General features: G+C 35.7%; 3 protein-coding genes across 3 annotated transcripts; 2 read left to right on the top strand and 1 right to left on the bottom strand.

The window, feature by feature from the left end:
• The first annotated feature begins 836 nt into the window (after positions 1-836).
• LOC130721896 (uncharacterized) lies at positions 837-3,300 on the top strand. Its single transcript, XM_057572490.1, has 5 exons — positions 837-1,168; positions 1,433-1,700; positions 1,784-2,000; positions 2,078-2,817; positions 3,000-3,300. The coding sequence occupies exons 1-5, from the start codon at positions 1,003-1,005 to the stop codon at positions 3,298-3,300; spliced, it is 1,692 nt and encodes a 563-aa protein (XP_057428473.1). The 5' UTR covers positions 837-1,002.
• An 83-nt stretch (positions 3,301-3,383) lies between these two features.
• LOC130721897 (uncharacterized) lies at positions 3,384-5,406 on the top strand. Its single transcript, XM_057572491.1, has 6 exons — positions 3,384-3,953; positions 4,029-4,379; positions 4,489-4,609; positions 4,732-4,791; positions 4,884-5,027; positions 5,120-5,406. The coding sequence occupies exons 1-6, from the start codon at positions 3,384-3,386 to the stop codon at positions 5,257-5,259; spliced, it is 1,386 nt and encodes a 461-aa protein (XP_057428474.1). The 3' UTR covers positions 5,260-5,406.
• Positions 5,407-14,316: 8,910 nt separating this feature from the next.
• Positions 14,317-17,889, bottom strand: LOC130722756 (uncharacterized). The gene is made up of 3 exons (XM_057573583.1): positions 17,057-17,889; positions 16,889-16,959; positions 14,317-16,716 (listed from the first exon to the last, which is right to left on the bottom strand). The coding sequence occupies exon 3, from the start codon at positions 16,706-16,708 to the stop codon at positions 15,548-15,550; it is 1,161 nt and encodes a 386-aa protein (XP_057429566.1). The 5' UTR covers positions 16,709-16,716; positions 16,889-16,959; positions 17,057-17,889; the 3' UTR covers positions 14,317-15,547.
• Positions 17,890-21,672: the final 3,783 nt, after the last annotated feature.

Raw genomic sequence — 21,672 nt, 5'->3', positions numbered from 1 at the left:
GGGTTGATGATAGCTTAAGTACGGATTCATGTTTGAGTTTTGTGTATGAAATTAATGTTTTCAAACATGTTTTCAAGTATAAAAAATATTTTCAAACTTTAGGGGAAGCCATTTCAGGTCAATACGAAACTTGCTTAACTCATTAGCTGCTGTGATGGATGGTTTTGGTGAAAAATTGCTTAGGGTTTGTTAATCATTACAATTAGATCCTGTTAAACTGAACATAACCCTGTTAAACTGAACAGAACTATTAGGTTAATTACAAACATACCTATATCAATTTTAATGTTTCATTAAGCAATTAAATAAAATACTTTTTCATATATATTATTTATAAAATCAAACCAAATTTTAAAATAATTATAAGAAATTTATTTTATAATAAAAAAATAGAAATAAACTGAACTAATAAATTTATAAAAAAATAAGCTTTACAAATCAATTTTTTTTATCATAATCATTTTCATCTATATCTTGGTCACTTCCTTTCCTTGTTAAAACTCTTGTAAACGCAAAACTTTTGACTTGTTTACCAGTTTAAATACAGAGATTAATGGGTATGCACTGACAATGTAAATAAGTTTTACACAATCAATCAATCTCATCCGTTCATTTTGTTATAGAATAAATAATTATTTTAAACCGAAAATGAAGGGATGTGATTAACTGACGGTGTAAAACTCTTTACACTCAATCTCTAAAATAATTATGAGTTTCATTTAAAAAAAAAGAAAACTTAATCAGAAATTAAAGTTCAATTAAATATAAAAAGGAAAAAGCTATTTTAGAAAGTGAAGCACTAATAGTAATTATCAACTTTGAAAAAGCCTTGAACTAAGTCTAAAATTAGAATTTTATTACACAGATGAAAAAGAGTGACTTTGGGAGCAAGTAATATACTCTCAGTCACACTGTACGGAGCAGAAAAAGCAAGAAACGCTTCGTTCTTGTATGTCACCGGGCACAACACACATTCTGAAATCAGAATCAGAATAGCTCCGAATGATGGATAAGGGTTATCTCAATGCGGCCAAAGGGGAATCATTTTCCTTTATCAACATTGTTGATGGAAAAGAAGAGATTCTTGTTGATAGTGCTGGTGCGTGTAGCTCCATAAACAGGGTCGAATCCGCTGCTGTGAGAAGTATTATCAATACGTGTTTCAAAGGTTAGTTTCTTTTTTGATAAGCTTCAAATTCAAGTTCATTCAAGAAAGCTAATAAATGTTGTTCAAATTCAAGTTCATGATAATAAATGTTGTTCAAATTCAAGTTCATTCAAGAAAGCTAATAAATGTTGTTCAAATTCAAGTTCATGATAATAAATGTTGTTCAAATTCAAGTTCATTCAACTGCAATGTTGGAAAGATCCATGATAATAAATGCTGTTTTTATAACTGCATGTACGTTTATTTGGTTTCGTTGGTCTGCAGAGTGGCTTCTATTGCAGCGCTCAAACGAGCAAGGGAAACCCATTCATATAGTTGTAGTTTCTCCATACACTGCCCAAGTTGAATTGATTAAGGATGAACTTGCACATGACCGCTATGATGACCACAACCAATTTATTGTCAATGTGCAAACCAAGGATGCTTGGCAGGGTGGAAAAGTGGACATGGTTATATTTTCAACTGTAGGAACTCATGGCAGCAGTAATTCAGTGGACTCCATCAAACACATTGCTGTTACTACAAGTGCTAGGTAAACTGACTATTCCTTTATGTTTGAATTTTTTTTTGTGCCAAAAGTTACTAGGCATTAATCCTGGTTCTTTGATATTCAAGCTTGTGGATTTTGGGAAATGAAAGGACTCTGGTAAGTCAGGCAAATGTGGTCTGGCAAAAGTTGGTTGGTGATGTCAAACAACGCGGATGTTTCTTTTACGCTGATGAAGACCACCATTTGAAGAAAGCCATCATCGACTCAAAGACTCGACAAGATCATCAGCTTGAAGATTTGCTTCATGATGAGAGTGTCCTGTTAAGAAATACTAAATGGAAGGTATCTGGGTTATTGTAATTGTTCATGTGCTTGTGATGGACCTTTAGTTTACATTTCCACATTCAATGTTTATGCAGGTTATTTTCTGTAAGAATTTCCTTCAGTCATTCAAGAATTTGAGGTCAACGCGTGAAAAGAAGTCAGTCATTATTCTTTTAGAAAAACTTTCAATTGGATGGAGACCGGAAATGAAGAAGACAGAGAAAAAGGATATGTTAAGACAAGCCAAGTTAGAAGGCATGCACATGTTATTTTCAAATGACATAGTGCTGAAAGATAACTTCTACACCCAAGTTCTGAAAGTATGGGATATACTTCCTCAAGATCAGAGCCCTCAACTAGTGAAGCGCCTGAAAGATTTTTTTGATGCATACACAGATGATTTTAGAAGACGCTGCACTGAGATACGTACTGGCAAAGATGTCAGACCATCTGCGTCCATCATCTATCCAGAAGTTGAAGTCCCTGTTACTTGGGGTAGAGCAAAAACATATATTGAGCCCTTTAAGGAGAGAATTCAAGCAGAAATGAGCGACATGGCAATGACTGTGCTTGGCCTCACATTATCCGAGAGCAATCCGTTGGATCTTCCCTTTCAACTTTCAGATGAACAGCAAGAAGTAGTTTCCTTTCCAAGAAGTACATTTGTACTTGGCCGGTCTGGTACGGGGAAAACAACAGTTTTGACCACCAAGCTACTCCAAATGGAGAAGAATTTTAAGACGAGTGGCAAACATACATTGTTACGCCAATTATTTGTCACAGTCAGTCCCAGGCTTTGTCAAGCGATTAAAGGTCAAATTGTTCGATTGCAAAGGTAACCCCTAACTGTGTTGTTTTTTTTAAAAGATGAATATTGGTAAAATATGCATTTCTGTGAATTTGATTTGAAGGACTAGAAGTAGAGAAAATTGCATCACATGATCATGTTATGGTTCTCATGTACTTTCCACTGATTTGATGGGTATCGAATTTTATTAGATCATGTTATGCATGCAGATCAATATTTGGTGATAACAGTTTTGTTGAGGAAGATGATGGCTTTGATGCAGCAGATGATCAGTTCAAGAATCTACCAGATTCTTTTGTTACTCTTCCAGCCAACCAGTACCCGCTAGTGATAACATTTGACAAATTCATAAGGATGCTTGATGGGACAGTGGCAGTTTCCTATTTTGAGAGATTTAGTAGTCAGCCTGTAAACCGCTCTGATTTAGAGAGCATCATAAGGGAAAAGCAAGTTTCAACAGAGAGAAAAGAGAGACCATATATGGGATTTATTAGAAATATGAAGAATTGAAGACGGTGAGAAAAGAATTTGATATTTGTGACATTGTTGCTGATCTTCATCATAGACTCAGAGCTACAAGGTATAAGGGAGATATGATAGATTATGTCTACATTGATGAGGTTCAAGACCTTACAATGAGCCAAATTTGCTTGCTGAAATATGTTTGCCCCAATGCCGAGCATGGTTTTATTTTTTCCGGGGACACAGCACAGACAATTGCAAGGGGGGTTGATATTAGATTCGAGGATATAAAAACCCTCTTTTACCACAAATTTATGGGAGAATCAAGCAGAACCTTCCAGAAAAAAGAAAAAGGAAAGATGGTTTCAGATATTTTTTTGTTGACTCAGAACTTTCGGACACATGATGGAGTTCTGAAATTATATCAGAGCGTGATTGATCTACTATCTCATTTTTTCCCTGATTCTATCGATCGGTTGAAGCCTGAGACTAGCTTGATTATTGGAGAACCTCCCATTGTTCTCCAATGTCAAAAGAGCAAGGATGGAATTGAAAAAATTTTGGGGAGTCAAGGTGGAAGCTTCGGAGCACAACAAGTGATCTTGGTACGAGATCTTTCCGTGAAGAAGGATGTTTTAGAGCATGTGGAGAGTCGTAGCCTTGTTCTAACAATTTCTGAATGCAAGGGCTTGGAATTTGAGGTTGTTCAAAAAACATTCTATCCTTCTTCTGCAATGTTATATAATTTTTGTAATCTTCTTCTCCCTTTTTTTCAGGATGTGCTGCTTTATAATTTTTTTGGTTCTTCACCCTTCAAAAATCAATGGAGGGTGATATATGGCTTCATGAAGGAACTTGGTATGCCGGTGCCCATAACACAGAAGTTCCCGAGTTTCGATCCTTCAAGACATGGTATCATGTGCTATGAATTGAAGCAACTGTACGTGGCTATCACGCGCACTCGGAATAGGTTATGGATTCTTGACGATAAACAGGATTCTGTGGAACCTATGTTTGATTATTGGCGCAGTAAAGAGCTGGTACAGCTCAAAGACCTCGATGAGTCTTTCGTTACAAAAATGAAAGTAGAGAGCTCTTCACAAGATTGGAAGACGCGAGGCCATGAGGTTTTAATCAATTATATGAGCTAACATTTTTATTAAATCATTGTTCGATGGCAATTGGTAGGATTCTTATTATAATTTAATATGGTTTCATTTCTTCCTTCCTTTGCAGCTTTATGATCAAAAGAACTATGAAGCAGCAACGATGTGCTTTGAGAAGGCAGAAGACTTTATTTGGGTTCAAAAGTCAAAAGCTGCGGGTCAAATTAATCCCGATGAAGCAATTAAAGATGGTATGAACTTAAGCTTAAGTATCTAAGTTTAAATTTTTGTGCCATTTGTATTTGTATCACAAAATAGAGTTGGAAATCTAGCCTAGCACATAATATCCTACCCACGTTTGATATTTCTGCAGGTGATAAAGAAGGATTGAAGATGGATATGCAGATGGAGGAGAAGGAGGTCACTCCAAAAGGCAAGTAACTTTCTCTCTTCTTTGAGATCTTTCACATATTTTTACTTGGGCTAAAATCTGATATCCTGAATTTTTACTCCATGAGTTGGCAGTGCCAGGGCGTTTTGAAGAAGGTTCACAGCTCTGGAATACATTAAAAGACCTAGTATCCATAGTTCAAGCCAGTAACGAGCAAGTGAAGAGGAATAAAAAGGAGAAGGAGGACCGGGAACTTACACAAGCAAGTGGTGCAGCAGGCAAGGAACTTTCTCACTTCTTTACTAACTATATTTTATTCTCTTATATTTAGGCTAAACTTTGATAATGAACTTTTACTCTATATTGGCAGTGCTTCCGAATGCTGATACTGAAGGTGAGGCATCAGAAGCCACCAGGTCAGGAGATGGAGGAAAAGTCTTGGAAGAAGGAAATATCAGCAAAAAAAAATCCAAGAAAGGCATAAGCAAAGGGAGAAGGAAGGGTAGGTAGTGACTGTTTTGAGTTAGTTGACTATGTTCACAGTTTCAATTTCATTGAGTTCGTTGACAATGTTTATAGTGATGGGATAGTGGTTTGTGACATGTGATTCATCCTATTCAAAAGTACATGTTTTAGAACTCTAAATTGCTTTTTAGATATGTTTCTTCCTACCTAATATCATATTGCCAGCCCAAATATGGCTAATTGGCTATTAAATGTCAAAACCATGATGCTCTTTACCTGCTATATGGGTTCCCTTAAAGTGCAAGTCTTTGAAGGTTTTTTACGGCTGATGTGGCAAAAATCTAAATTGTGATTCCCATGTAGGAAGCCAAATAATGGGGCTAAACACAATAACAGATACTAATGGTTAGGTGATTATCTCAGCGTGGCAGAAAAAAATGAAATATAGAGTCAAATGAGTTATTAAATCAGTGAAACAGATACTAATGGTTTCCTAAATGAGTTGCAAAGGTTAGGTTTGAACAATGCAGCATTTGCGGCATCTGATGCAGTTCAGAAAATGGTTGCTGCCAAGTCAATTAATGAAGGACACTCAACAAAGTGGATTATTTGGTAAAGCTACATGATCGGCCTTCTTTTCATTTGATGTCCTTCATCTTCTTCAATGTTCGAATAAATTGAAAGGCACATTTTAACAAAAGTTGAGCATTTAACTAAGAGATAGATGGATGCCATTGTCTTGGGGCAGATTGCTTTTCTTGTTTTTCCTCTTCTACTTTTGATCATCAAGGTAGAAATCATGACCCTAGTATGACATAGAAATATGTTTTTGTTATCTGTTTTGGTCAGCCCAAACGATTGTACAGTCCAACACCATATTGGTCAGCTAAAATGATTACACGACTAGTCACATCCAGGATGTTCAAGTACATAATTACAATAAAAATTAGAACATGACTTAATTTCTTCTAACCAATTGGCTAATTACAAAACTAAGTCGTTAGAATTATGGTCAAACAAACCTAAACTATAACGCAACGAATTTCGAAGCCATTACCTTAGTAACCAAATGCGGATATTACGAAAAAAAAATTGCGTCATTTAATTAAAACATAATTAATGACAAATCTCTTTATTACTCCTCCGTTCCTATATAAGTGAATTTCACATAATTCTCTTAAATTAAGAAAAGTAGTTACAAGCAATAAATTTGTAAAAGAATTTATTCACTTTCCTAGATTACTCTTATTTAATTTCTTATAAATTTCTCTTTCTAAGTTATTATTTCAGAATCTCATTGTCTCTTTCATATTAAATATAAGGATAGTTTTGAAAAAAAATAATTAATGCTCCATTAATATTATAAATAAACTTATATTTAGGAACAAGAAAAAACACTTAAAAGTTGCATTATAAAGAATGGATTTATGAGTAGTTTTCATAAGTCATTTTCCATTTAATAAGTCATGAAATAAAACTTTTCCAATCTTAAACCAAATCGTTATTATAACAAGTAAACCACTTGAAAATAACCGAAAATATCTGAACTTGTTCCAAACGATACAATTAATCAAAACCCTATACAACTACTAGAATAAATTATTCAAAGCATAAAACATGATCCAACGAAACGAAGTCTCACCCAAAAACAAAACAAGACTCAACCCACCCCTCTGGAAACTTGAGCTTCATGTATTGCCTCATATTGTAGCAGAAATCAGAATCTCTCACTTGCCACTCCCGCTGAACTTGATATCTGTCTTCCATCTAGGATCACGCGACCAACATAGAAGCGCGTCACTCGGGATTGGTCGAACTCCCAAACCGCGTCGTTGTAGAATTCAGGAAGGCAAATTTCCCAATCCGGGACGAACCATCTTGCGGGGGCAACGTCCTCATATTTTAATATATATTATTTACTTTAAACTTGTGAAAAAAATCTAAAGTTATATTATTATTATTATTTTTTTCAGCTAGCTTATAGCTTATTTGACTAGCTTGAAAACTCTATAAATGTGTTTCGTGAATGAGCTTATTTCAGTAGCTTAAAACTTATAACTTATTAAATATATTCTCATTTTTATCCTTATTATTTTATTAAAATTTCACCTTTAGCCTTGTATGTTTTTTACTAAACCTATTTACATATCAGTTATCACACTTTGTCTCATATGCACACCCTTCCTGCACACAAATAATTACTACTTTGGAATAAAACAGATAATTTTATATTACAAATTACAAATAATTTGTTTTATTCTATTTAATTTAATAAAAATATAGAAAATTAAATAAGTAAAAATTAATATTAAATTTTTAAGATGATAAATAACTTGAGTGAAATTGAAATATTTATAATAGTTTTAATATTAATATCATATAGGTTTTAATGTGAAAATAAAGTAATGTTAAATATAGAAAGAACTATACAAGTATGTCTTTCCTTAAAAAAAAAACAAGTATGTCTTTTTATGTCATTTTACAATTTCAGCTCGTTCAACCGCTAGTTTTACTAAACACTTTTGTTCCAATTACGTAACTTTTCAGCTTTCAGCTATCAGCTTTAAGCTTTCAGCTATCAGCTTTAAGCTTTCAGCTAGCTTTTCAGCTATCAGCTAGGTGTGCCAAACATAGCATAGTAAAAAAAATTAAAGTACCAATATCCCCATGGAAGCTTTTTAGTTTTACTTTGTAATTTATGGTACTTTGTACATATATTTTCTTGAGTTTTTAAACTAAAATTTAAAACAAAAGAATTTTTAACATATTACAAAAAAGAAACAGACAAAAAACGATTTTATTTTCAAATTTCAAACATTTATGTTATTTGCATAGTGCATCCCCTCCTCCAGTAAATGCTACTCTATTCTTGGAATCCTTAATTTGAGAACTCCAGATTGGTTCAAATCAATCCTCCCATAAACGGATAAACCTCTGTTCACATGCCAAAGGAAAAAAAAGGCCATGGGTATAACAAAGTTTAATTGTAACACCATAAGGGTAATGACTAATAAGATTAAAATAAGTAGCAATGATAGGCTAGGACCTAAAATAACAAAGCTATTTTGAGAAAATACACTTCAAGCACTATATATCTATCAACTAATCAACCCATACAATAGGAAACAACGATGGTTATGTTTTCACCATCTAGCTGCCCTTTTGGTACTCAACCAATGCTCAATGATGTGGTCAACAGTAACCCAAGATCCAATTTGATGATGGCTCAATCTGGGAGTTGCTCAGGATGAGGAGTTGCTTCATTTCGTACAGAATCAAGCTATAAATTTTCCATAGTCATGTAGTGGACCTAGTTCAGGTGAGTGGTGTCTTCTTCCTTCTCATTTGCTAAAGTTTAAATGTGGTCGTTGAATCCAAAGGCAATCTGGGAACGAGTGGCATTGAGGGTGTATCGAGGGGTAACAGAATGGTAATGGGATGTTTTTCCAAGTTTAATGTGGTCGTTGAATCTAAAGGCAATCAGTTTCAAGATTTGTTTTGGTAATAAATTTTAGTGAACAGATGTCAAGAGAAGAGAAACTATCTCATAAATTGACACGTGAAATTTTTCATATGAGAATTAACCAGAAGTTGTCACATCACCAAATCAGTCTGATAGAAGTTGTTCTTTTTTCACATATATATATATATATTGATTGATTGATTAGAAAAAAAAAATCATATCTTTGCACATCACATATTTCATCTAAAACAAACACTAAGGTGTGTTTAGAATTATTCAAGTGTGTAAGAAATAAAAACAAATAAATAAGAACACTTATGTCAAAGAAAATGTTGAATTGTATATTAAGTGAAAGGAGTTGTGTTCCTGAATAATACTTTAGAGCTAGAGTCAATTGAGTGAGAAATGTTTATTGTATTATTTCAATTAATGAGTAATGAAGATTCTTTTATATAGTGGGTGAGCCTCTTAAACTTAGATATGAATTCATTGTATCTGATCGGTTGATTAATTTGCGAGATTGTGTGTATTCGGGTAGGAATAACAAGATCTTACGTTAGCGAGGGAAAATAGCGAAGCGACCAACTGACAAGGCGGGCCACTTGTGACGTAGGCCTTCCATTCCTGCGAGCTCCTAGTCCACGAGCTAGCAGGTCCATCCTCTAAAGCTCGTCCATCTGACCACATATTATGACGGTCCAAGTTGTCATAAACCAAATGTCTTGCGATTTTTTTATGAAAGTTGTGGCCTTCTACTAGTGCACGTTATACAATATCATGTATAAAAAAAATACATTCATGTCTTCTCTCATGCTACAACTAGGTGAAACCCTAGCAGATAGAGTCGTGGAGAGCCTTTCTTAGTTTCTCTTCCCTTTGGTGTTTTTTCTACCACCCACAAGGGGCTCATCTCCCTAAGGGAATTCTCTCCCTAGAATGAGAGGCTTTTTACACACTTTAGATGAGTCATTCACTCTACTTAACGAAATTTTCTCTCACTTTTCCCAACCTCCTTTGAGAGGATATGATTCAGCCAAAAGAAGATATTCGAAATCTCTTAGCTGAAGTTTAATTAAAATTGAAGGATATATAGCACTGGCTGGGAATCAAAACGTTAAATCTCGCAGTCTAAAATTGATTTATCATATCTTATTATAGGTATAGAAGTTTATGCTTAAGTTAATTGCGCACCATCAGGCCAAAGTTAGTATAAAATACAAATGTTACAACAGATAAAATGATTATATATTCAGTTTAGTTCCCAGCTCTCATTTCTTTCGCCCTCCATATGCCTTTTTACAGTTTTCATCTGGAATATATGACACACTCTACTCCAGACTCACAGACTCAGTCTGAATTAAAATCTATATTAATTTTTTTCAAATTTGAAGGCTTATCTTATCAACTGGCTAAACTAACAACGTACATACAATCTTCCCTTTCTCTATCAATAAACAACTAACTTATTTTTCTAACAAGAGTCTAATAATTTTATATTAAAGCTAATTAAATGACTTAAGTTTACAAATTCCTGACATTCACATTAGTAGTCCAAAAAACAAAAACAAAAACAATATTGTACTTGTGGGTGTGGCTGCATATATATACTTATATGTATATGCTTTAAAGAACATTTTTTAGCATAGTAACATCTAAAGGAAAAAATACAAAAATCTGGAACATGTTTCTTTACAGATCTGATGACAGTAACTAAAGATGAGAGCATCTGAAACTCAAATTTAATTTCTATGAAATAAAATATATGGTATGAAAAGTATAAGATTTAAGAAACACAAAGAGCTAGTACTGATACAATCTCTTACAATGATTTAAAAAAATGTACATAGAAGAAACAGACTGCATAGTTGTTTGTACATGTATAAAGAAAATATGAATTTATTACAGGAGGTGATGTGTCCGTAGACTTAACTAATTTTTTTTCTTTGTGACTTTGTCCTGACTTAGGAGTAATATAAAATCCTATCGATTTTCAGACATATACATAATCTCATCAGCTTTGTCAGCACAATTGGTAACCCAGCAATTTTTAATTAACATCAAAACTAAAAAGTGTTATAGAATTTGCTAGTTAAAGCATCCATTGAGTATATAAATATATAAGTAAGTTCATGACATAATCAATCAATATAATTATGGGGCATAATTAACAGCAAATTAACGAAGTGAATTAATTTGCTAGATCGCTTACATAGAGCGCTTTTATTGTAGTGCTTGCTCTTTTATATCTGATATTGAATGGATACATTGCCAAAGGTTCATTGGTTGCCCTTCTAGGTTAAGAAGATTATCTTCACAGCTTCACTCATGACCTAAATAGGAGCTCTAACATGCACCGTTCTTCCTCCCTTTTTGCTCCTTCATCTGCTTCCATCATTGATGCAAACACGCGCTTTGGATCCAAGGATCTGAACTTGAGATTCATTTTGAGAAGAAACAAGAGTTGATGGAGAAATGGTTGCTGATGAAAGCAAATTAAAGAAGCTGACAATAATGGTGCTCAAAGGAGGGAGACATGTTGGTCTTAGTAGTGCCTTTTGTAGGTGAATGGGCAAGTGGAGGAAAGGATCTTCTTTGGCATATGCCTAATTGACTGTACCCTTTGTGTTTTGCTTTTCAAGAGTGCATTTTTTTTATTAACATCATATTATATTTGTATTAACTTTTATTTTATTGAGAAGTTTCACTCTATAATTGATTTTGATTTTAAAATTAATTATAAAAGAATTTATAAATCAATATTAATTAAATGTGTGTCTGAATTTCTATTTAATTAGTATTTTAAGAATCCATTAATTACCCATTCAACGCCCCGGATAAACACTTATCAACAAACTAGATCAAACTTCTGAATTAAAAATCACTAGTACTACAGTGAGTTCTCATCCCCATATAAAATCACTGTCATGCATGTAATCTACTTGATTTAACATTAGTCTTCATTTTTTAGTTAAAAGAAAAATATGATTGACAGAGTATATGTAACAGATATTACAAATTTTACAATTACAACCCATATACAAAAGGGTAACTTGGACTAGCTAGACATGAATTGTTTGACACTCCAAAGTGCAAGAAGCTTGTGGTGTGGTGTGGGGTTGGGTTGGGTTGCCAGGGTTTGAAAAATATTCCTGCACTTGAAGCTTGTGCAATTGTTTGAACTTGAGGTAGCCCAAGTCTAATTGGGCCAATTGTGTTTTACTTAACATTTTCTGTCTGGGGAAATTTTGCTGTAGAGTACAAACATTTCAATTTCATGGCCAAAATATTACACACCAATCTATGGTAATTGGTAAGTACTCCTTAGGCCATATTTGAGATTTTTCGTTTTGTATTAACATTTTTCTTATTTTTCAAAATTGAAATCCCAAAAAATCTCAAATACGTTTTCTGTTTTTATTTTTATTTTTCTTTCAAGTCACAAGTCATTTCATCTTTGGAAAAACATGTTGCTCTACATTTTTTTTTCTTTTCTTCTCCTGAAAAACAAATTTTAAAAATTATTTTTGTAATTATTTTCAAATTCATAAAACTGAAAAGAGAATCAAAGCCATTAGGACACAGATCACCAAAAAATCCATTAGGACACAAGATTTTACATCAGTATCAATTTTAAATTCAAAAAACTGAGAATGGAATAGTAAATAATTTAAAAGGCAAAATATCAAAGGTAGGAAGAAAATTATATGAATATCACAATACTATACATTTGATATCACAATAAGTCTCGTGAACTTTTTCAGGGAGTCTAAAAATAACGCAATGCAGAAGAGTAATTTTTCAAAGATCTTACTATAAGCAAGATGACTAAATTATTGAATAAATTAGCACTACTGGTTTTAAAATGCTGAAAGTAAAGCTGTGAGCAAAACTTCGATTTTATTAAAGAATCACTAATCAACACACTAACAGTTTGCTCAAGCCACCAATCACCACAGCTATATCATTTCCAGAAATACACTCATCTTCAACAAATGGGATTGTTTTTCGCAGGGTAACACTTATTGGAATGCTCCCTTGGCCCTGCACATCACAAACATGAGGCTCAGCAACTAGCAAACCCATAAAACTAGTTCAACCACAAATGAGCACAACTAGAAATGTGGATGCATCTAAGCACGTCAGAAAATAGTTTAACATGGGGCCACAAGCAGTGATGCGATATACTCCTTATAAAGAAAAATATAAGTTTCGCTACCTGCACTGATAATGTCCTGTTCTACGCAAATGGCAGCATAATGAGAACCAGCCAGGTCCAGATGCACGAACTGCCAATTGCTTGAAAGATTCTTCATGTTATCATCAGAAGGCTCAACAGTAATTTCAGGTGCCTGTTAGAAAAGTGGAATGCTAAAGACAAAGGAAACCAATAATTCACATGCCAACATTTAATGTGCTACTACTGAAGCAAGGATTCCTAACACTATACTGCAATTCCTGCCTGAATATTAGCCAATATTGAGGCATATCTTAGAAATCGCATGAGGCAGCAAATGGATGCCTCCTTTTATATGGTCTCTTAATCGAACAGTAAAAGTCTTAAAAGGTGAAGCTCGGATGCCCTTCCCTAGTGCTTTTACATATGCCTCCTATAAATGGGAAAATATCATTGTAAGTGACAACTGCAGAACATAAAAGATTTGGGTTTTCAACCTATGCTCACTCACTACATTATCATATTTAACTGCTTACTTGAATAATTTGCACAAGAATAAGGAAATCGTAAATAAATCAAGATTTAAAAGGGTGTTTTCTAGGAGAGAATAGAGATTACTTTTCTTGGTGCCAAAAAGGAACAAAGCATCTAGACACCTTAGAAAAGTAATTTGTAAATTACATCTTAACCATTTAGCTCAATGAAAAGAAATACTTAAATACTCTCGCGATAATTGTTCCAATAGTGACATTGTTTCTCACCTGACTCTTAACCAAGTAGTAAAAGTGAAAGCAAACAGCAGTAGAAACATTCAATAAACTTACTAACCTTCAGAGTCCATAATTTGATAAACTCCTGACGCTGAAGCTCAGGGTCAGCAATGTGAGCAAGCATTTCAATTTCATGGGGAGAAAAGCGTCGTCGTGAGAAGGCTAAAATATCATCCTTTAATCTTCTTTGCTTCTCTTCCACGTCAATTCCAATCTACAATATCAATAGCAAGTTAAATCAGTTCAAAGATAATGGTGTTCAGCAAGAAAAATGATAATAAGAAGAAAGAAGTAATAACACTAGAAGGTAAATATAGTGACCCATCTGCAAATAAAATAAATAAATAAATAACATGAGTTTAACAGAATACTAAGTACGTACAGGTGAACCCATAGTTACTCCACAAGCTATCAAAGATGACGTGTGAGAGATATTAAAATGCAGTGGTGGTAGGCTCCAATCATCAGCATATTGCAAGTCCACCTGTTCAATATGCAACTACATATTTTGAGCGTTCACAAGAAACTTAATGAACAATTTAATTCAATTAAGTAAGAATGAAGTGCAATCGCATAAAAGTTAGAGGTAATAAATTAACAAAACAAAAACACACCTCTGGCTTGCCATAATTGTTCTTCCTAAACTTCAACAAATTTGGATCAATCTGACATTTTACGTGATCTAGCAATAAACAAAATTGTTTAGATATATGACCACTGTCATTATATAGAAAGACCAAAACTAAATGATGCACAACAGTAACAATATACGGATTACAAATAAACCATGGCAGATAGAGTTCTTTCCATGCCAAGGTCCAAATATGATAACTATGAGAGAACTAATCAAATAGTGTTAACAGTTTTTGAAGGTTAGGAGTGACAAAATGTGGTTGATTCGAGATGAATAGGGCAACAATGTCAACAGGTGTGATCCACAAAATTGTCACTAGATAAACTAGTGAGGTACCAGAAATTTTGAATAAGTATATCTATAGCAGATTTGCGTGATATTTACCAATCCTCTAAACGGCACCCACCAATTACGGAAAATAAAAAGTAAAATATAAGGATAAAGACATCAGTAATGAAGAAATATTTAGCAAAACTCTCTTTCTAGTTCTACGGTAATACCGACATAAATTCCAAAAAAAAGCAAAATACGTAACTCGGAAATTGGCACATACAAGAACAATATTATACAAAGGAAATGTACAAAGAAGGAAGAAAAACCAAGAAACTAGTATCAGAACAATAAAAGTTACATCTTGCTATTGTAGTGCGAACCAATGCACGAGTCAGGAGTGCACTTTTCTGTAGCTGTTCCCCACCCATAAGAAGTACATTTTCTTTCTCACAAGGTGATAGAATTTCAAAATACCGGTCACTACAGCATTTTTGGCCTTCCACCGCGGACGGCAAACCGCGGGCTAATGCGAAAAAACCGTGGCGAAAAGCTTAGGCCACGGTTCTGCCACGGTTTCCTTGTCGCAGTGTATGCGGCCGTGGCCAAGTTCATGTGCCACGGTTCTGCCAAGTTTAATCCACGGTTAATTAAAAAATGGAAGGCCACGGTTTATGTAATACCGCGTGTCATAAACCGTAGTATTAGACATGTTAGCCGCGGTTTACACACTATTCGAATGCCACGGTTTTGTTCTCACCACCCATTTGTAACCGCGGCCTATATAGTTCTGCCACGGATTTTCATAAACCCTAATGCCACGGTTATGTTCTCTCCACCCATTTGTAACCGCGGCTTATATCTTTCTGCCACGGGTTTTCATAAAATCTAGAACCACGGTTATATTAACACCACTCGTTCTTAACCGTGGCCAATAGCTATAGCCACGGTTGTTCCAGAAGCTTAAAACCACGGTTTATTTTATGCCACGGTTATTAAATGTTGTCATGTTTTTTTAGCCACTATTTTGCACCTATCAGTGGCTGAAGGTATACATCAATATCATTTCCTGGTGATTTTGGTCCAGGAATCAATAATGAAAGCATTGTATACTCAGATTTCATAGAGAGCCAAGGTGGAGTGTTGTATACCATCATCATGACAGGCCACGTACTGTGAGCTATGCTCATAGTCCTAAATGGATTGAATCCATCACTGGTTAAGCCAAGTCTTACATTGCGAGGCTCTGAAGCAAAATCAAGATGATGCTGATCAAAGTCCTTCCATGCTTGACCATCAGCAGGATGTCTCAATTTCCCATCCTTTGAGCGCTCCTCTTCATGCCATCTCATTGACTCGGCTGTCGTTGAACACATAAACAACCTTTGAAGTCTAGGAATCAACGGAAAATGTCTCAAAATTTTTGCAGGAACTTTATAATCATCTTTTGTTTGCTCGGACCCACAATCTGCTTGGGAAACTTCCTTCCACCGTGAATCTCCACAAACACAACAAAAGTTGTCATTGGCATGCTCTTTCCAATATAACATGCAATCATTCGGACATGCATCAATTTTTTTATAATCAAGGCCCAAATCCTTAATCATGGACTTTGCCTTGTTAAAAGATGAAGGAATGTTTAAATTAGGCATCGCTTCTTTCAATAGTTCTAAGAGGGCGGTGAATGAGGCATTGCTCCACCCATGAAGACACTTCAACAAATACAGTAGAATCATGAATGACAAGGTGGAGAAGTCCATGCACCCTGGGTATAGCTCCTGCTTTGCCTCATTAACCAAGTTGAAGAACTTTCTAGCATCCTCATTAGGACCCTCACTAACTTCTGCTTCTACCACATTTCGAAATGTGTCGTGCAACAAGCCACCAATGTCGTCATGTGAGTCCTCTTGATCTGCAATAATATCATCAACTTCCATTGGCCTTTCTATTTGCTCCCCATGGTGGACCCAAACATCATATCCCTTTAGAAAGTCGTTAGCTACCAAATGATCCAATATCACATTTCTTTTTGTCCAACAGTGATTTCTACACTTGGCACAAGGACATAAAATCTCATCTCCTTGAGGTCTTCCTTTAGTGTAGGCAAAGTCTAAAAATCGACGAACGCCCATGATATACTCTGGACAAAACCTTGGAAGTTTGGTCCACTCTTTGTCCTTCATTTTTTAATCTAATGAAATAAATTAAATAATATATAAAAAAGTGGCATGACTAACATCCTATCACTAAATAAAATTCAACTTTTGAATTCGAAAGCAATCAAATATTGATCAAAGCATATGTAACCCCATGTCATGTTCCAAACTTAAGCATAAACAAAATCAAGTAGTAGAGTAACTTACCCCTCAAGATTTGTTGGAGTAATTAAACTTAATTTTGTTTGATCTCCCTTGTACTCCCAAACTAAACCTTCCTGAAAATAAAAATTAGAAACCAGTTTAAAACTCACATATAATATAAGTCAAATATATATCACTATAGCCACATAACTGATGAAAAAGTGAGCTCACTTCCAAACATAAAAAGCACAAGGAGAAATCACATAAAAAGAGAGCAAAAAAGCAAATCACTAGGCTGCTTCTTGGGTTTGTTAATACCCACTAGATCAGCTTCCTCTCACACAAGGGTATCATCCTGGGCCTGGTCCATTTTGGTTCATCAAGCATGTTCCATGTCATGAGCAACATAGCTTAATAGGAATGAATATTAGAAAAATAATACAATCACAGTTGGGGACTATAAACATTCTGACAGATAAATGTGTCTTTTTTCAAAATGAGAATAAGATACTATAAACATTTTTTTGTGAAAGTTGAAATATATATAGATAGAATAACTCTTGGAACCAAAGACCCTCCCAAGTGAGCATGTTCAACACAGAAACAGGAAAAAGAAAGATAAGAGTACAAGCATAAGGTAGCACAAAGGTAGCAACTATTGTTTTTGAAAGGCCAAAAAGAATATAGTAAATGGTTTAGCAATAAGGGTTCTAAAAATCCCATGTACACAGATATAATAAATGGTTTAGCAATACATAATAGTTCAATTCCTAGCAATCTGCTGATATACAAATATGTCCTGTAGCTACTGTCCACGAATGAAAATCCAAGGGGAGCAAGCCAACCAAATTGAGAATTGCCAAGTCCAATCTCAGAAGCAAGGATACCCCCAGCGCACAGAAAAAACAAAGTAAAGGACAGCAAGATAGTCACAACAGCACCCCACGGAACAGCACTACTATAAACATTTAAACTCAACATAGAATTCATCTCATTTTTTGCAGATCACATTCTGACAGATAAATAAGAAAGCAAGTGCAAAAAGACAATTAGTGATTGAAATAAACAAAGAGAGAAGTACCAGTTGAAGAAAACTGATTTTTGCTTGATGCTACTGGTTCCCTTCTCTTAATCTTCTTGCTCCTTGCTCTCGGTCAGTGGTTGAAAAAGATGTGGATACCTCTGCTCAAAGTTCTGAAGTAACAATTGGAATTTCATATGCATACAAAAAAGAGAAGATCAGTCAGTCGGCCACACAATTATATTGGTTAAGGACCACTTTTCTTTCAAAAACAAGTTACAGACAAAATTGATCTAGTCCAAGATACCATGGATCAAAGTTTTTCCTTTCAAAAATCAATTTTCCTAAGTAATCACTTTTGAGTAAAATTTCAACTTTTCACAAGAAAACAAGACATAACAAGATAGAAAGGAAAAGAGAGGAACAAAGAAGAAACAGAACAGAAACAGAGAAAGACAGAACCAAAGAGAACCGAAAACCAACTACAAAGGGATAGCACCATCCAATGGGTAATCAACGTAGAGAGGAGGGTCGCATAATAGTATAACACATGAAACAAGAAGGGCCAAGAACACAAATTTGATATGATAGGAACAAGCAAATATATATGAATAACATACCTAAGCAGCGTAGAGAGGAGGGTCGTACAAGCCGTCGCCGGCGGAGAGAGGAGGTCGCCGAGATGAGGAGGGTTACGATGTTCAGCCAAGGAGAAAGTTAGGGTTCAAAATCCTTTCTCTGATAGTACGTACTGTGTAGTAGTGTTAGGGGTTTGAGGGTTTCTATTTTTTAATTAGTTTTAAGGTTTTTTTAATGAAAATTAATCCTTTAGTTGTGCCAAAACTCTAAACACGCGCGGGGTTCACAAAATTTTGGCGGAAGGGAATTTTTTAGTATTAGGACTTTTTTATGCCGCGGTTATATTTGTGGGATTAGGTTGCCGCGGTTGGAAAGTTGTAGCCATGAACCGTCCACAATTATTGAAGCGTGGTAGAAAACGTAGATGCCACGGTTTTCTTCAGTCGTGGTCTTCATGTGTTCACAACTTTTGAACCGTGGCCTATACTCTAATTCAGCTACGGTTTTTTCTCCGTCGAAGAAATTAGCGTGGCCTAAAGTGAAAAATGCTGTAGTGGGTCCAATAGGTTTTTGCTCTTTACCTCATGAGGCAAAACATACCATAAATGTACTTCCCTACATCCAAACATAAAAGGCAGTCAACACCTAATGTATCAAGTAACATTCTGGAAGATACACATGAAGCATAAGATTCTACTTAAAAACATAAATAGCACCCGCAATGCCATCATTTTTATTTAAAATCCTAACTAACTGTATATATAAACATGATCAATAGTACACAACATACTTTTGTGTTGGAAGTTGCACAGGAGGCAAAGAGGATAATGGAGTGACAAGATTCCTCCCATAGCGATATTTGTTCATCATTAACTGTGCTCTGTTGTCTCGTAATGATATCATTAGTTCCTCAGCAAAGGAACATCCTGGGAAACATTGAACTACTAGTGAGATGACAGAATAAACACATAAAACGGAGAAAAAGTAAAGAAAAAAAGTAATTGATTAAAAAACATTTTCAATTGAACCCAAGTAGATAGATCGATGTGTTACTCAATTTGCATCTAGTTTAGGTTTGCACAGAATGTAGATAGCAATTGGCAATTGAACCAGAAATCAATAATAAATATATGCAAAAATATTAAAAGTAGAGCTTTCGAAGAACACATACATTACTAGGACCATCAGGAGGCATTAACCAAATAAATTCACCATCCAACATCATAATAATAATAAAGGGTAATATTATTTAGTGCATCCCATAAAGGGTAAGCATACATAAATAACAAAATTTTAGTTAGAAGTCAAACTATTTTCACAACACATGATACAATATAACTGGAAAGCTTACTCTAACATTTTAAGGGAGCATGTGTATGCATATAAGAAGAGGAATAAAAGGCAAGTTACACCACATGTATGCATTGGGCTTATTCATATCTATTAGAGTACACTATGTAACGTGTAAGAGAAGCTACTGTTAGTTAGCTTGCTGACTGTGTATGCAGCCAGTTATAGGGTTAGTTAGTGTTAGCTGTCATAGTTAGTTATGCTGAGCTATCATAACAGCTGTCATAACAGAATCAGTTAGGATTGTTAGCTTGATCAACAAGCTAAGTGCTCTTTTATAAATACTGATGTAATCTCTTGAATCAGTAGCTTTTACAAATCAATGTTAATCAGTTTTCTCATTTATAGTTTTCAACATGGTATCAAGAGCGTGGTGTGATCCTTGAGATCTCTCACTCTTTTTTTTTCTCTTCTTCTTCTTCATCACCATGGCTGGTGAAGTTCCTGAGATTTCAGTTCCAATGGTTCAACCATCGTTGAGTTCTTCTGCTCTGGTTCACAAGCTTACCTTGAAGCTTGATGATACAAATTTTCTCTCGTGGAAGCAGCATGTGGAAGGGATCGTGAGAACTCACCGATTGCAGAGTTTTCTTGATCATCCTGATGTTCCACCACGATTTCTCAGTGAAGAAGATCGTGTGAATGCAGTCGAAAATCCTGCATATCAACTTTGGGAGCAGCAGGATTCAGCGCTTTTCACGTGGCTTCTTTCTTCTCTTTCACCGACTGTGCTTCCTACAGTGGTGAATTGCTCTTAGTCATGGCAGGTTTGGGAAGCAGTGCTTGATTTCTTCAAAGCACACTCGTTTGCGCAATCCACGCAACTCAGATCTGAGCTTCGTTCAATTTCCAAGGGATCGAAAACTTGTTATGATTATCTCAAACGCATCAAGTCAATTGTTAATGCGTTGATCACCATTGGTGATCCGGTTTCTTATCGCGAGCATCTGGAAGCGCTTTTCGATGGCCTACCTGATGACTATAGTCATCTTCAGACGATCGTGTACAATCGCGATTTGCCAAGCCCGATCTCGCAAATCGAAGCGATGATCATTGCGCATGAAGCGCGTTTGGATCGCGCTCGTTCGCGACAGCTCAACGCGAATCCACCGTCAGCGCTGCTATCTCAGGTGTCGCCACCACCGGTGACACCTGCTCCACCGTCGACACCATCGCCTGCAGCGTCGGAAGTGAATTACGCTTCCAATTCAGTTGATTCCTCTTACGAGGAACGTTCCTATGATGATCGTGGTGGCGATCGCGGTGGCTACACTGACTCGCGTGGTCGTGGCGGTTACGATGGACGTGGCGGTGGTCGTAACTCTTCTCGTGGCGGCTACGATGGACGTGGCGGTGGTCGCGGAAGAGGCAAGGTACAATGTCAGATTTGCTCTAAATATGGTCATGATGCCAGTATATGCTACCATCGTGGATCTTCTTCTTCCTCGTCTCCTGGCATGTTTGGCATGAACTCTGGTTTTGGCATGAATTTTCCTAATTTCCCTATGATGCCTCAGTTTGGTTTTTCTCCTTACTGTGGTCCTTCACAATTTGGAAGTCCTACACAGTTTGGCCAGCAATTTAGCAATGGTGCATCCTTTCCTGGTTTTTTCTCTGGTCCTGGACTTGGCATGGGGCACTCTTCACAGCAGTTTGGTTTTCATCCCTTTGCTGGTTCACAGTGGAACAATGCACCTTACTCTCAATTTTCAGGTAGTGGTCCAAGGCCTGGAAACTCAGTAGCAAGACCTCCACAAGCTATGCTCACTGGACCACCTTCAACTGTGGGATCTTCCTCTGCTTCAGCAAACTTAAGCACCTGGTTTCCTGATTCTGGTGCTACACATCATGTTACCAATGATGCTTCAGTGATTTCAGACAGTGTTTCCCTTACTGG

This window comes from Lotus japonicus, chromosome 6 (assembly GCF_012489685.1).
Source record: "Lotus japonicus ecotype B-129 chromosome 6, LjGifu_v1.2".
Lineage (NCBI taxonomy): Eukaryota > Viridiplantae > Streptophyta > Magnoliopsida > Fabales > Fabaceae > Lotus > Lotus japonicus.
Note: the sequence above shows the minus strand (reverse complement) of the source record. Positions and strands in the feature narration are given on the sequence as shown.